Genomic DNA, 16,977 nt, shown 5'->3' with positions numbered 1-16,977 from the left:
TACGTATGTTTTACAATGTGCAAGTCCAGAAAAATACAAAAACAAAATACATTCGATAAAATTTTTAATATTTGTAAAGCATCATTTTTTCTCAAAGAAATAAAATTTACAATATTGCAACTAATTAACAACTATGAGGCTCCTTAGGAGACATCAAGTTTCAGTATATACCAAAAAACATATCGCCATCGAATCAAGTTATTTTATACAATTTTCCATTTTTATACAAAAGAAAGAAGTAGTAACAGTATAAAGTGCAGAAAATACAAAATAATCCATCAGAGACTGAGAGTTACTGTGAAACTAAACTAACTGCCTGAGTTTCTTTATAAAGCGATAACAGAAATAAAAATTTACAAGATTCAACAAGCACGTTTGTACATTACGAAATGTTCTGAAGTTCGTTAAACATTGTTATTTTTACATACAGCTATATATATGTATATAGATAATTTAGTTCTGGAGTAAACATTATGTCATAGCGACTAATAAAGTCACCAAACCATCTGGAATCATGTTTGATCCTGATTGGCTGTCTTGTTAGAGACAATTATTTAGAAAACAGTTCCAAAACAACACTGTGGTGACTTCAAGAACTACTGACACTAAAACAAGTATTTTTAAAACAAATAATTTATTTTACGCAAGTTTATCTTTTAAGTATCTAGGGAAAAATTTGTACATTATATTGTGAAGATAAAATGTTAGCAAATATTAATAAATTTTTCGTAGTATCAAGGATTTATCAGTAACGAAGATATGCACAAGGCTGAATTTTATGTAGATTTACCTTTCTAATTTCATATTAATAGAGTTTAAGCTTTGCATTCTCATTTAACTTTGCTATTTCAAATCGTATACTTAAAACATTTATTGTGGTCGGCTTCGTACGTATTAATTAACATTACTAATCTCAAGAGTTAAGGAGTTCAACGAGTTATTTTCATACATATTTTTTTACCTTCACTAACCCTGCAATTGATAGGGCGCAACGGGCTGTCTTCTTATGGACCACTATCTTTAATAATCTCACTGTTAAGGAGTCTAGTGGGTTATTTTATTACGTAATTCTTTTCTTTCACTAACCTTGTGATTGAATAAGTATATATTGTTATTTTCTTACGACTTATTTAAGAATACGTGACATAACATCGATATGACTCAGAATATTTGGGTAGTGTACTTTTTTAATTTGGACCATTTTTGTACCACTCGATAGTTTGTGATGTTGGATGTGCACTTGTTGCAACATGTATACAAGTATTTTGCTTATTGTTATCCTGCATACTGGTATAACTCACACACGACGTCTATTTGTGTATGTTCTATAAGTAATAATATATACTATTTTTCTTTAGCTGGTTTTATCAAATATTATTAATCACAGAAATGTTGATCAACTTATTGAAGCATTATTATACTTGTGAATATTGTTGTGCAATACCTGAACGTACTAAACTGTTATTTGGATTTAGGTAGAAAATATTGTTATCAGCGAAAGTACTTGTTTTTATCCTTAAACGTTTCAATTATTAGAGGTATGGATTTATCAGAGTTGTATTAAATACAGTCAATCACTTTGTTATACAGGATAATTAATTAATTTTTAAATTATTCTAGTTTTGATTTATACAGCTAGCTTATGCTTGATACGAAGTTGTTACTAATAATTTAATAACCTCGTTATCGAAAGACGTTCGTTTTTTTACGCAGTTTATTTGGAATTTCACATCAAGAAAGTTTGTGGAGCTGATACGCTGTCACTTATCTCAATGTTGAAGACAAGTAGTTGTTTTATGTTGTTTTACATCTGGTAATATCAATATTGGAATAGTCGAGTAATGACGTTAGTTATATGAGTATTAGGTATGTCGAATAATGGCTTTATGTTGCCTTTGGTAATCTCAATATTGAAGAAGTTAAGCTTCGACGTTAGGTCAAGATCCATTCAGAACCTTCAGTACTGAAGAAGTTCTACTATCAAACGTCTCAGATTTTAAGAAGTTTAAGTGATGTTCTTCATATAGGTTTACTAATACCGATCTAATTATTGAAAGCCGCTTATTCAAATTTATCTTCTGTAATCTCTTATAGAAGTTTGCTCAATATTTTGTCTTGAGCTAATTTAATATTGAAGCAGAGAATTGGTGTTTTTTTTTAAGTAACTCTTTTTTATTAACATAAATGATATTATTTACGTAGAGGTTGTCCTGTACTAGTCTCACTAAGAACAACGTCCATCCTTTGTTTTGAATTAGGCACAAAGCTACATAACGGGCTATCTGTGCTCTGCCCACTACGGATATCGAAACCCGGTTTTTAGCGCAGTAAATCCGCAGAGATACCACTGTGCCACTGAAGGGTAAACGTCTAAAATGTCCACGTTGTGATATTTGAAGTAACATTTCCCGAGCCAACTTCAATATTGACGTACTTCATGTAAAGTATCTTTGAAGCAATTTCTCCTACGTCAGTTCGAGTGTTGGCATAGTTCATGTATGATTATTATTAACGAAGTTGTTGATTTGTTTCTAAAATAGCTTTTCATAGACTTTTAGTGTTTTTATTAGTTATTTTGCAACTTTTTTTCTTTATTTGAAAAATCGATTTGTTGACATGTTACACAATTTGATCTTTATCAATCAGTATCTTTTCTCAAGTATCTAAACAAATTTGAGGTATTTGGATTACATTTTGGCTTTTAAAGTCTTTGAAAAAAATTAACGTATTTATAAGTCTTTTTTTACACGTACATTTATTCTTTGTTTTATCGTTTGCTAATTGTTTGTAATGGTACAGATCAAAACACAAAATTACGTTCAGACAGGCTTACAGTTTAAGTTTTTTTCATACTAATTTTCTAATCCTTTGTGTGACGAGTTGATTTACAGAAATTTTATGTTTTTTTTACTTTGATCTCACTACGACACAGATGGTGTCATGTCCTCCCCTCTGTAATGAAATAATCTACTAGATACTGCCACACAGGTATAAGAATATTGTTTGAAGGGCACAATTTGTAATGAAGGAATGCAACAATATTATTACCCAAGCGTATAACAAAAATATTTTCAAACGTTATGCAAACTGTTGTGAAACAACACAATAAAAATATACGTTCATATTCCATACAGAAAAATCACTCTGATAAAATAATCCAATAATATTGTCGAATATGTTTAAATTTCTAAGAATATTTAACGTGTCATGAAACAATACAACAATATTGTAATAAGGCAAAACGTTCGCACGAAAGAAACTAGTTATACAAAATACAGTAAATAGTTTAGTCACTTTTTACAACAGATTGGAAGAGATATAAATATAACTTTATAAGCATAATTAGTTGCACAGAGATGAACAAGTTAAGTTTTACTGCAGTTTTCATGAATTTTTCATTGATTTTCGTCTTAGTAACCGAATAAAAATCTTGTACAGAAAATCTTTAAAGCTGAAATTTAGATTTTTGAGAAGATTTCTTCACTGCATGAGAAAGGTTACTTTCAGTGAGTCTCGGTGAGACTACAGGTATTGGTTAGAGAGATTCTTCTTTTGTTTTCTAAAATAGCCAACCAAACAAAAACTTCAATGAAAGATACAAACGCTTTACATAGGACAAAGTATAAACTTGATAAGTAGTGAACGTGCGAGGAAAAAAACCCATACTTGATATTACACAAGTTTTCTGGTTGTGAGATTTGATAAGAGAATAAGACGTGTTCACTGTTTTATGTTATTTAAGTCTGATAATATTTGATAAAAGAATAAGACGTATTCACTGTTTAATGTTATTTAAGTCTGATAATATTTGATAAAAAGAACAAAATATAGTTGATGTTTTATACTACGTAAGCTGGATAAGTAGTCAAAAAATGTAACAACAAATAAATAATACAAATGTTAGATTAAAATGTTCGTCGAACTAAATGTTAGGTTGTCAAGCAATATCTAATCAAAAAGTTTGGATAACTGACAGGTATAAACGTAAAATGTTGCCTTAGAGAACTGATAAACAAACATATCAAATCAAACACCAGAAAATTGCAGATTCAAGCAGATTAAAAAACGAAATATTTGGTTAAATATCAGGTAACTAACAACAACATACAGCCTAGATAAGTAGGATCAGAGAAGATAAATAGTCAAAGTGTTGGAGTGTTTAAAAAAAGGCTTAAAGCATGATATTACAGATAAGGTAATTAGTTAAACATTGCATACAAAACATTTAGGTGACAAAATACGTGACTCTATAACAGGCAGATTAAAAACATAGATTTGGTAAATAGTCATAAATGTGAAATATTATATTACTGTGAAGAAAAACGCCTAAAATGTTGAAATATGAACATGAATGGTAGCATTTTAGGCAATAGAAGATAAAACAGAAAGTTAGTATATATATATATATAAAAAGATATTACTCGAAACGTAATAATAACGGGTATAATGCAAAACTTTAGGTAAGACAGTGAAATTAGATCCAAAAAACAAGAAAATAGTGGAAAAGATAGGAATAAAGTTTTCTTTATTTAGACTTGTGTAAAATATTAGAATATGTTCGTGAACTTACCCGAATATTTTGTTTGAGGAGTATCACATAATTTAACCATCATACCAGATCGCTTACTTGTTGTCGGTGAAGGAGATGGACTCAGCTGATCCATGTCTGATAATGAAGGCACTGAACAGAATAAAAATATATATTGGTAGATAAACGATGAACAGCAGTTCTCGATGATTGGTAATGGAGGTTACTCAATGGACAAATATAATACAACTATGAATAGTGACAGAGAAAACGGTAAAGAGCAGGTCTAGGCAAGGCCGGATTGTTTTATTAGACACAATAGATCCTACGAAATGTTAAAGCAGAATTTATAATTTATTTATCTAATTTATCTGTGTGTGTTTTCTTACAGCAAAGCCACATCGAGCTATCTGCGGAGTCCACCGTTGTAAATCCGTAGGCTTACCACTGTACCAGCGGGGAACAATTTATCTAACTTATGATTTACAATGTGCGGTTGGTTGGTCCTACGATCCTCTTGATCCGGTACTGGTTATAGGTAATTATTAAGGGTACTAAGAAGATAATTTACTATATAATAATAACTATGAGTTAATGAGAGAGAAGACGGTGAACAGCAGCTCCAGGTAATTATCAAGGGTACTAAGTAGATAATTTATTATATAATAATAACTATGAGTGATGAGAGAAAAGACGGTGAATAGCAGCTCCAGGTAATTATCAAGGGTACTAAGTAGGTAATTTATGATACAATAACAACTATGAATAGTGACAGAGAAGACGGCGAATATCAGTTCTGAGTTATTGTTAAGGGTGCTAAGTTTGTTTGTTTGTTTGTTTTGAATTTCGCGCAAAACTACTCTACGGCTATCTGCGCTAGCCGTCCCTAATTTAGCAGGGTAAGACTAGAGGAACGGCAGCTAGTCATCACCACTTACCGCCAACTCTTGAGCTACTCTTTTACCAATGAACAGTGGGATTGACTGTAGCATTATAACGCCCCCACGGCTGAAAGGGCGAGCATGTTTGGTGAGATAGAGAATTGAACCCGCGACCCTCGGATTATGAGTCGACCGCCTTAACCATTTGACCATGGCTTTAGTAGGCTATCGGATAATTGTGCAGCATGATGGCGATTTAACCTCAGTCTAATGCGAAAAAAATACTTAGTGACCTTGCCAACTAGTATTTGTTCTCATTATTAGTCAAAATAATGTTTAAATATCACTTTTATAATAAATATAAAGAATATATCTACACATAAAGCCAAGTTCTACGAGTTCGAACATATTTCATATTTTCATCTTCAGTTTTTCTATTATTGTTCCCTGAAAGAGGATTTTATAATTATGGGTTGGAATTAAAAGGAATGTTCGTAGGTAAAGTTTCAATGTCCAAACTAGCACACAAATCATTTTTCTGTAAAATATTTAGATCCTGTACGTCATTAGAAAGCATAAAATTATCTTATGAGAAATAGGCTTTCATTATTGTGGGTTGATTTCCCCATAGCTATGACATCAGGTTAGCTGGCTTCTGAGCTGACTCAACTATTACATTTAGAAAGTTGATGGAATATGAGTATAAAATATCCTCAGTGTTTTGGACGTTATTATATTTTCTTTCTATTATATAGTACAGATTCTGCACTATTCGTTGGTGACAGTAACTGCCCACCAATCTCCATTGAATATTTACATCTTGATAATTTTGGGTAGAACAGATAGGCCCTACTTAAACTATCTCAAATGCATATCCTGAATCCACTGTGGCTTCTAACAGTCAGGTAGAAATGAGTAGAGTCTGATCATGTTTATAATGTAGGTATCTTCAGTGACTAGAAACAGCAATGCAATTATGGGAAGATCTTAAAACATTGACAGTAGTTTTTTACCTTTTTTTCTGTATGATATTTAACAGGGACAAATACCTTCTCTATCCCCTCCCTACGGACGTCCATGCCGCTGTCGTACCAAGGGACAATATGATAAGTAAATTCATAAACTATCAGATCCATTTGTGTGTGTGTACTCTACGGAAACGTTCGTATGATCACTTTCTTACGAAAAATCCATATTTTCCAGTGAAAGGGTTTGTTTTAAATTTCGCACAAAGCTACTCGAGGGCTATCTGTGCTAGCTGTCCCTAGTTTAGCAGTGTAAGACTAGAGGGAAAGCAGCTAGTCATCACCACCCACCGCCAACTCTTGGGCTACTCTTTTACCAACGAATAATGGGATTGACCGTAACATTATAACGCCCCCACGGCTGAAAGGGCGAGCATGTTTGGCGCAATGGGGATGCGAACCCGCGACCCTCAGATTACGAGTCGCACGCCTTAACACGCTTGGCCATGGCGGGCCACCACTTTATTAATATTAGAATATTCATAATTATAAGTCATTTATGGCCTATAAACTTATAAGACTATTTAATTCAAAAAATAATTCATACCATCGAAGGCTTTGCATATTGTACGGCAAGTTTATAGTTCCGTGAAAAACCTTTTTATTTTGCATCTGATGTATAATTATACAAATTGTACGACTTCATTCATCTCGATAATTAGTGAGACTGTTATATCATTGTTGATTTATCAACTGGGTTAATTAATTTATTTGTTTTTGTCTTCATTTAAATAAATGTCTGTTATTTTATGTACACGCCCAATTATATAAACAAAAAATAACCAGAGTTACAGACCTTCTGTGTCAAAATCAATCAGGATTTTTAAAGGGATTTACAAAGCCTTATTATTCTACTTAATTTTAAATTTTAACAAATGGTTTCTACACTGTTGAAAATGAAATTGTTTAGTATAATCACACTGCCTAATAGGAACTATAAACTTACAAAATCTCGGGAAGAACCTTTAGATTTTTATACCAAACCTTTCTTAGTTGCGATAACACTGAAATTCCATTACAAGAAAATTATAACCCACGTTATGTACCATAACTTACATTACAATCACAGAAAAACTTAAATAAGAAAACATACACATTCAAACAGAATTTGAGTTATAAATGTGCCAGAAATATCGATGTCAATGTTGCTTCCCTTCACTGGAAAACCTGGTTTTTTTTAGTAGAAAAAACGAAAACCAATTAATTACGTAATCTCTTTCTTAAATTCTATCCTGAGTTATAACTGAGAATTATTTTTAAACCTGAATTTGTTTTGTATATTTAAAGACAATATTTCTGCACAGAATCGTCTAATGCTCTTTATGAATTTACTTGTCTGAGTTTAAATGATAGATATGTGTAGGGTTTATTACTAGATGGCTAGAAACTCGTGTGGGAATATGGAAATCTACTCGGTGACAACAAATAACGTATTAAAGAGCATGATACGTGTAGTTGCTATGTGGAAGTAAAGAACATTCATTTCACGGTTACGTTTAAAAGTAACAATTAAAGCAGTTATTGTATTAAAGAATTTTCGCTCATCAGTGGCTACAACTCCAAACTAACGAATTTGGATGATTTATGAAAATATTACTAAAATAATGCTGGTTAAACAGTTCAGGAGCTTTCAGTGATACTGTAAAATGTCGTAATGAATCTGGGGTAGGTCTGATCAGTAGTTCGCAGTGGGTGTTACAAATTTATGATGATTTATGGACGATATAGAGGAAGTGTGGAATGGTTCTGGATTTATGCAGGCCTGTATAGACCAGCTGTAACTTGTGAAAACTGGCAATATGCCACATATTTGTCAGAAACAAATCTGGTAAACTGAAAGTAGTCTCTCTTCATTTGCTGTTCTCTTTAGCCATGGTAGAGTTTGAATAAATGCGCATGTCTCAAGTACGTTGATTGGCGCAAGCAAAAGCTGTGATGATTTTGCAAAAATCTTGTTGCAAATCATCAAAGGTTTTATAAGGAAGAAGTTACAGTATTATTTTCTTATTAGGCTTTTAGATTAGTTTTAAAAACAGCACTAAAAACACACTTGGATTTCTAGATATAACTTATGTTAGAAAAGGGACTTAATTAACTTTATAAGCAGCAAGCAGTAATTCAATTTTCAGGTCTTTTTTCGGGCGTCTTCCATTGATGCTGAATAGTTTTCTTCCTATAGAATTATCAACTTAAGGTTAGCAACATTTTTTAAAAAAACAACTAAACAGGCATCTACCATGTTCGCGACTTATACCAAGAAAATAATGCAAAAATACAAAAATGCTCTTCATATAGACAAAAAAAGGAAGGAAAAAAAGTCGTCATCAATGAGTTACATCGAACTTTTTTATAGGATGAAAATAAACGATTTCATCATGTTTGTAAATGCTGGTCGTGGCAATAAAAACTTTATATCTCTTTCATAAATTCTTTGCACTCTCTATTGCATATTGTAACATACTGGCAACAAATAGTCTTTATGCACCTACAAATGGTTAATTTTTGTAGTTAAATGTTCTTACTTCCAGGTAACAGTTTAAATATACCATGGAGTAATTTTTGTTGGTTCCTTAATTGAATAATGTTATTTCTAAGTAACGTACCGGTTAACAACTTTCCAAAATATATTATACAAAAACATTTGTTGTGCAATATAGACTTATTTAAAAAAATATATAAAAATTTCAAAAAAAAACATTTATCCCATTGTATTCCAATAATGCGTACAATAGAGGGTTAAACAATAAATCAGAATAAGGTCTGATGTGTAAAACTTGTGCAAAAACATAGGTTTAAAGTTACGATAAACAATACTTAAAGTGTACAAACATATATATAAAGATAAAATAAAAACAAATATTGAAAAGAATTGTGACAAACTGTAACACTGAACAATTTATTTTTGTCATTTAACTCAATCAAAATAGTAAAAGGCTGAATATACATAAAACTTCTCATGTCAGTAATGAAAACTATAATTTTAAGCAAACAGCAAACTACAAAGCTTTGAATAGGGATAAACTAAACTGGAAAAAAGTTCATTAAAGAAACCAGATATAACAGACTATTGAAAATTGTATTGTGTTTTCAGAAATAAAACTTAGAAACTTAAAAACATCAGACCACAATCTTCCTTGATATGATTACAAAGGCAGTAATGTTCCATTGCACTGTGTTCCATTACTCTTGCTTTCTAAGATCAACACCGTTTATTCCTTTCCATTACTCTCCAAAGCTGCACTTTTGACAACGCTATAAAAGATGGTACCATAGCCGTTTAGAAAAGCCCCCCAGGGCACAGCGGTGTGTGTACGGACTCACACTGTTAGAAATTGGGCTTCAATACCCCTGGTGGACAAGACATAAATAGCCCATTGTGTATCTTTGTGTTTAATTTCAAATAATCAACCAATCAACCTATAAAAGAGTGAAGAAATATTTAAAGTGTTTTGAAATGAAGATGCTTTCAAATACATCATCGAATAGGGTATTTGTTGTTAATTTACAGAAGATATATTTACGTAAAGCCAATGTTTTCCAAGTGCTAAACCTTTCACAAAAATTCACCAGTATTCTGATTCAGCTCTATTATTACGGTTCCCTTAACCCTTAAACCACAGGAATGTTGTAGGTAGCAGCATCAATTTATGATGGTCGCCGTTTAAGGTTTAATAAGATCTTTAATTATAGGATAGTCTCTCCAGATGGTGTTTTGGTGTCTTTAATAGTCAATATTGAAATTACAAAACTTTTGTGATAAGCCACTCACCGGGGGACTGGTAGATGTGTGCATCAGATCTCGGTGGTCGAGGCGTTCTTTTTACTGTAGCATACAATGGCTCCTCTTGAGGCTGGAGAAGAGATTGTGTTTCATCTAGTGATTCTTCTTAAGGTCGTAATCTTCCTAATTATTCTATCGTACACGGACATATTTTTATATATGTGAACAATTTCTTGTTGAATTTCTACGTTTTCGATTAATGTCTTAGCCTAATCAAAATTAAAATGTTACGTTATCGAAGTATTAATAGACGCATAAGCCAAGCTTCTAACACATCATATTACAGATGAATCAGCAAGTGATAAAAACATTTTATTTTTTAAACTTTTATACTTACCATTTTAAACACACACACAAAACAAAGTGAATTAAATTCACTTACCATTTCCTGAAACATAAACCTAATCAATTTTTGTATGTTGGTCTCGTGATTAATGTTATAAAATTACACTCGATTCTTAAAATTACTTAAGTGTTGAAGGACATGAACAATTAGCAACAATAAAGCTGGCTGACAGGTTTTTTGTGGACCAACAATGTCTTAGTTTGATCTCCTAGGAACTGTTTATATATTTATTACTGTTGATCGTATTTATGGATATTTTGAGCATGTAGTTACATACTATATCATACATGTATTTAATTTTTATCTATCTGGAACGAACAATGTCCTAGTTTGACCTCCAAAAGTATGTAGATATATTTGTTACTGTTGATCGTATTTATGGATATTTTAAGCATATATACATATATTATCATATGTATATTTAATTTCAGTAATGCCTATTGGTGTACAGAAGACATTAGTACTAGACCTTATAAATATTTGTATTGGCCATTTCGGTTTGTGTTTTAGTGAATGCTCCCTGAAAAAGCTGTAAAGCGAAACGTTGAGTGTCTAATTAAATAAAAAAAATTCTGGTGTTATAAGATCGTTTATTTCTGGTATTAATTATCATAAATTTATTAATTTGTTCGTTTTTTTTAGGGAAACATACAAATAGTATCGCAATATTTTGAAAAAAGTGCTTCTTTCTGTTTAACGAAGTTTGTGTTTGAAGCAGAACAAGCGTTCACTTTAGAAAATCAAAAATGAAACCTTCGGAAATTCATGTGTTCGTGATTTGTCTGAATACTCTCCAGCCAACTGTGTCGTTGCGTAAGGTGTAGGATAGTAGACGCTGTTAGCTTCCTTCTTCTTTTTTTTCTTCTTCAGAGTCTTCTTCTGATAGTCTGTCATCCGCAGAGTTGCTTGAGCAGAACCTTTGGTTATGCCATATACAGAACTACCTGTAAAATAGGAATAAATATTGCTATTTTAAAGAATTGTCCGATTACGGAAGATTTACTGCCGATCGAAAGTTTATCTCAAGCCACATTGGTGTGAAATACATATTTTTGTATAGTGTGCTGGTATCTATACACTTACAGTTAAGAAAGCAATTATGAGTTAAATAGGTTCAAAACGCTTAATTTGTTAATAAGAAATATCAGTTATTGGACAACGGCGTCTACTGGGTAGTAGTTCAACCAAAAGGGACTATTAGCATTCTTACATCTTAAAATAAAATCATTCAGGTGTTTTATTGATAAAAGAAAAAAAACAACAATAACAAAGGAATATTTGCTTCATGAATTATTATATTTAATTAATCTGTTGATAATTATAATAAACATGTAAACAACGAAACACAATATGCTGTCAAAGTATAAAACAACGAAACGCACAACATAATGTCAAAGTAAACAATAACGAAACACACGATATTTTGTCAAAGTAAACAACAACAGAACGTAGACACCATAAATGTAAAATATCAACAAAATATTTAATCCTTAGCTAATGTAGAAAACATTAATATTATAGTCGTACCATTCTGTGAGCTGCTTGTGTTTTTCCTTCTGATGACCAAACAGAGGGCAATTAGGACAATGATGATTACAAATAATGATACAGCGACAGGTACAATTATAGTGAGGTCCAAGTAGAAGGGTGTTGAATTTCTGGAGAGCCTATTGTTTGGTTTCACTTGCATTGGTACTGAGGAAGGATAACCAAAAGAGCAACCATTACTCACTGTGTCAAATATTAATATGAATCTCTCACTGCGCCCTCGTTCTAAATTTATCGATTCTACGTTTACATACAAGTTTTCTGGTGTTTACGTATTTATTAAAGACATTAGACATTTGTTACTGATTTTTTCTAGTGTATTTTTTGTGTCTGAATTATGAAGATGTTAATTTAAACTGTCTTTTCAAGTTACAAGAGTATACAAAACATGACATCATTACTTTAGAGTGATTAAATTGTATAGATGGTATTTTCGAGCAACAAACGTGTTTAAAAACTTGTTTGGTTTTGAATTTCGCCCAAAGCTACACGAGGACTATCTTTGCTAGCCGTCCCTAATTTAGTAGTGTAAGACTAGAGGGAAGGCAGCTAGTCATCACTACCTACCGCCAACTTTTGGGTTACTCTTTTACCAACGAATAGTGGGATTGACCGTCACATTATAATGCCCTCACGGCTGAAAGGGCGAGCATGTTTGGTATGACAGAAATTTGAACCCGCAACCCTCAGACTACGAGTCGAGTACCTTAACCACCTGACCATGCCGGGCCGTTTAAAAACTAATTCATTTTAAGATAACCAGCATACAGATGAGTGCAAATTAATTACCTTCCGGAGTGACGAGAGTATAGAAAACATACTTGGCTTCCGTCTTCCCAGCCTCATTTCTCGCCACAATCTGTAGCTCATACCAGTTCCCTGGTTTCAATCCATGGATATTCAGAAAATAGTTCTTTTTGGCGGGAAAGTCATTTGCTACTTCTTTCCATTGTTGAACATGTTGGCGTCTGTAACGTACTTTAAATGAGATTAAAGGGCACCCTCCATTCTGCCAGGCTGCAAAGTTAACAGTAAGAGAAGTGGTGTTGTAAGACAGAGCCGAGTTCTTACTGGGAGGTATTGGAACTGTAGGAAGAGAATGAAATGTAAGTTTCAATGTAAGTTTGATGATGAAAATGTGTACTAAATTTAGCATTGAAATGAAAAATGTCAACATTAAGAATACGCGAAAGTGGATGTTTAGATTATTATTAATTTGTAACTGTGATTTATTTAAATAATATTTTAATTCTCAACTTGAATGTAAAAGGAGTCTTGTAATTCATAAAAACACTAATAATAAAATTTATTGTTTGTATTATTTATAACCATGAGATTACCAGTTTAATCATAACCAACATACAGTGTGTGTGTGTTTTTTATAGCAAAGTCATATTGGGCTATCTGCTGAGTCCATCGAGGAAAATCAAACCCATAATTTTAGCGTTGTAAAAATTATTTGACTTACAATATCTAAATAAAGCCAGATAAGTACCATCTTTGGGTTAAAAGACAAGCTCTAAACAGACCAATAACGAACGTACTAAGAGAACAATTATCTTTATCAACTAAGTATTTTTATAGTCACATTTAGTTTATGTTTGTTACTTTTTTAAAGGTTTTATTTTCTAAGATATATATATGATGAGATATCTACTTGTTAGATAAGTCAAAACGCCCTCTATCTTTCTTACCCACCTTCTCCTAAAGTCTTGGCTTCAACTACATCACTAGGCTCTCCTCTTCCGACAGAGTTATAAGCAACTAAGGAAAACTGGTACTGAGACCCACAAGCTAGATTGTTAAAAGTATAACTTTCACGGTCACCCGGAACGTCAATCTCTTCAAGCTGTTGGTTGTTTTTCATCACACTTAACGTGAAGCCTGAAAACAAAAAAGAGTAATTCAAAGAAAAGCTCATTTCGTTCATTTCTTTTCTAAATAAATATCAGTGTCGTTAATTTATCCTAAAAATAAGTTTCTGTATTATTAATGCACCCTGAAAAGAAATGTTTGCGTTGATAAATGTTATTTCCGAAACACATAAGTCCTTCCTGCTACTTTCCAGAATCCATCTAGTGTACGAGGACGACAGTTCCCAGTGCCTGTTTCAACAGACCAATCGCACAGAAACCTATGGGTGTTGTGTCCAGACATTTGACCGGAACGTCTTTGTGTGGAATAATATGAATATCCGTTTTATTCTTCAGCTACTTGAGCACACAACTGTTCGACGGGAAAACATTATTTTGGTAAACTCATACCCCCATTAATTTTGTTTCTGGACGGATCTTATCGATTAAATTGTATATTGTTGCTTAGGATACGTGGACAGCTTTTATCACCGACTTTTGTATTCATAGATTTACACTCGTTTTTTTGATATCGCACTTTACTCAAACAGCTTGGGTACCATTTACTGCAAGTCTCTTTATGGATGGTTCTGGTTTCCCACGCTGATTTATATTCTTTGGTGCTCCAATGGCATTGGTTACAAACTCAAAATTCTAAATCCGCGATCTCGTCGCATCTTAGCGTATGAGTATTGTGCGTTGGTAAGGTCTGTTACATACCTTTTCCAAAGATGATCAGTTTTTGGTGGAATCCTACAGCCTACAAAAACACATACAATATCAACTTGTAGCCCTGATACATTCTGTTCCACTACAACTTGATATTTTAATTGACACGCGAAATGTTGATTGACAAATTAATTTTTTTTAACTATAACGTACTCAACCTTTCACATAGAACAGCATGATACAACAGCCGCTTCTTATAATAAAAAACATAATAACTACAATAATATCGCTGTATGTCTGAACTATCTGAACTATGAAGGAAATGAGAATCGGGCTCGAATTTTAATATTATGATCCATAAAGCTTACCGTGGTGTTTCCTTACAACAATAAAAATAGTAGCATTGTAATTTGTCAAATACATTTTCTAAAATCAGTGTGAATACTTACCGAAACAAACATATTTGTTGAGTAAATTTTGTTGATTTGCATAGAATGAAATATACAACTATGTTCTTTCATTTGAATGTAAGCTCTAAAAGTTACAAACAATAATTCCTTTATTTGTTTCAGAAGTTTATGGTAAATTTACGTAAAGGGTTATCTACAAATAAGCATCACCAATAGACCAAAGAAGGTAGTCAGTAAATATCTATGTAAGTAAGGTGCATTTCTCCCTCGTTGAATATAGATCTCCATCGGAGCACTCCACTATTTCCTGTTCTTAGCGTACCGTGCCCACCTGATCCCTGCTTTCCTCCCATATCATCTTTCCATCATCTCTTTTTGCCTTCCCTCAAACTTTTTCCCTATCCTAGGTTGCCCATTCCATTGTTATTAATGTTCACCTATTATCAGAATACGTTTCAATATTCCCAGCCCATTTTCATTTAGTTCTTAGAATGAAACATTCTGTATCTATTATATTTGACTTTTATATTCTGTCATTTCTTTATCGGTTTTGTAGTATTATATGAAGTATTTTTCTCTCCATAGCTCTTCGTATGGTTTCTATCTTTTTCCTTATCCCTTTTATCAGTGCTCCTGTTTGACAGATATATTAAGGTTGGTAGTACGCACCGATCCGTAATCTTTTCCTTCAAAGTAATGGAGATATCTTGATCCTCTAGAATTTCTTTTTATATCACAAAATATCACAATGTTGCCTTTATTCTTACCATAATTTACTACCTTGTTGTGTTTTTCATTTTGAGGGTTTGGCTTAAATATTTGTACTCTGACACTTTCTCTATTTTTTTCAGTCTCGATTTTTATGGTACCTCTTTCATGATAGATGGTTATATATATAATTCGTTTTTTCCTTAAGTTTTATTAATACAATCTTCTTACTACTGGTATTCAAACTGTTTAATAGAGGTTCCATTTTTTTGTTGAACTTGTAAATAGTTACATCACTTGATTTGTTAATACTTCCCCAACTGTTTTTATACCTTCATCCTCTAAATCAGTTAATCCGAACACTTCTTACAAAGCTGCTGTAAACAGTTTTGGAGATATAAAGTGCAGAATCACGTAGACAAACGTTTGTTTTGAATTTCACGCAAAGCTACACGAGGCCTATCTGCGCTAGCCGTCCCTAATTTTGCAGTGTAAAACTAGAGGGAAGGCAGCTTGCCATAATCCACCGCCAACTCTTGGGATACTCTTTTACCAACGAATAGTGGGACTGCCAATAACATTATATCGCCCCCACGGCTGAAAGGGCAAACATGTTTGGTGCTTCGGGGATTCGAACCCGCGACCCTCGGATTACGAGTCGAACGCTTTAACCCACTTGGCTTGTATCACATTGTCTCGCCCCTTTATCTTTATCACTGATGATACTTCTTTATCAAGATATATTTTTGGTGTTGCGTCTGTACATATATTAAGATTTGGAAGTACATTACATTGACTCCCATTGTAGCTAAAGCATGTGATACTGTGCTGTAGAAATTCTACAAAATCAAATGCTTTTTCATAATTTATAAATCTCACACACAAAGATAAGTTGTATTCATTTGGTGTTTAATACTTGGTTAATTTACATGTAAATGCTTTGTTGTTGAGAAATACTTTCTAAAGCCTGTTTGTTCTTTCGGTTGATGTTCGTCTAAAATTATTTTCAATTTCGTTTGTAGTACTCTTGTGAACAGTTTACACAAGTGAGACAATAGGCGGTAATTTTTTGTATCTTGCTTCTTATATAAAATCACGATCTCGGTTACTTTTCGTTTCTTTGGCATCTTCTTTGACTCCAATATTTTGTTAAACAATTTTATTGTCCGCCTTACTGTTTCAGTTCCACCTGCTTTTAAAATATCACTGGTGATCATGTTGTTTACTG

At 32.7% G+C, this 16,977-nt stretch overlaps 1 protein-coding gene across 1 annotated transcript in view; it reads right to left on the bottom strand.

Moving 5' to 3' along the window:
• Positions 1-16: 16 nt before the first annotated feature.
• Positions 17-16,977, bottom strand: part of LOC143249545 (cell adhesion molecule Dscam1-like) — a 117,796-nt gene continuing 100,835 nt past the window's right edge. Inside the window, exons 19-25 of the mRNA XM_076499571.1 lie at positions 13,808-13,993; positions 12,899-13,195; positions 12,089-12,256; positions 11,315-11,505; positions 10,204-10,285; positions 4,571-4,681; positions 17-3,559 (exon numbers count right to left, since the gene is read on the bottom strand). Of these exons, the coding sequence (XP_076355686.1) occupies positions 3,504-3,559; positions 4,571-4,681; positions 10,204-10,285; positions 11,315-11,505; positions 12,089-12,256; positions 12,899-13,195; positions 13,808-13,993 (1,091 nt within the window). The 3' untranslated portion in view covers positions 17-3,503. The remainder of the gene's footprint in view (positions 3,560-4,570; positions 4,682-10,203; positions 10,286-11,314; positions 11,506-12,088; positions 12,257-12,898; positions 13,196-13,807; positions 13,994-16,977) is intronic.

Source organism: Tachypleus tridentatus, chromosome 4 (genome assembly GCF_004210375.1).
Source record: "Tachypleus tridentatus isolate NWPU-2018 chromosome 4, ASM421037v1, whole genome shotgun sequence".
NCBI lineage: Eukaryota > Metazoa > Arthropoda > Merostomata > Xiphosura > Limulidae > Tachypleus > Tachypleus tridentatus.
Note: the sequence above shows the minus strand (reverse complement) of the source record. Positions and strands in the feature narration are given on the sequence as shown.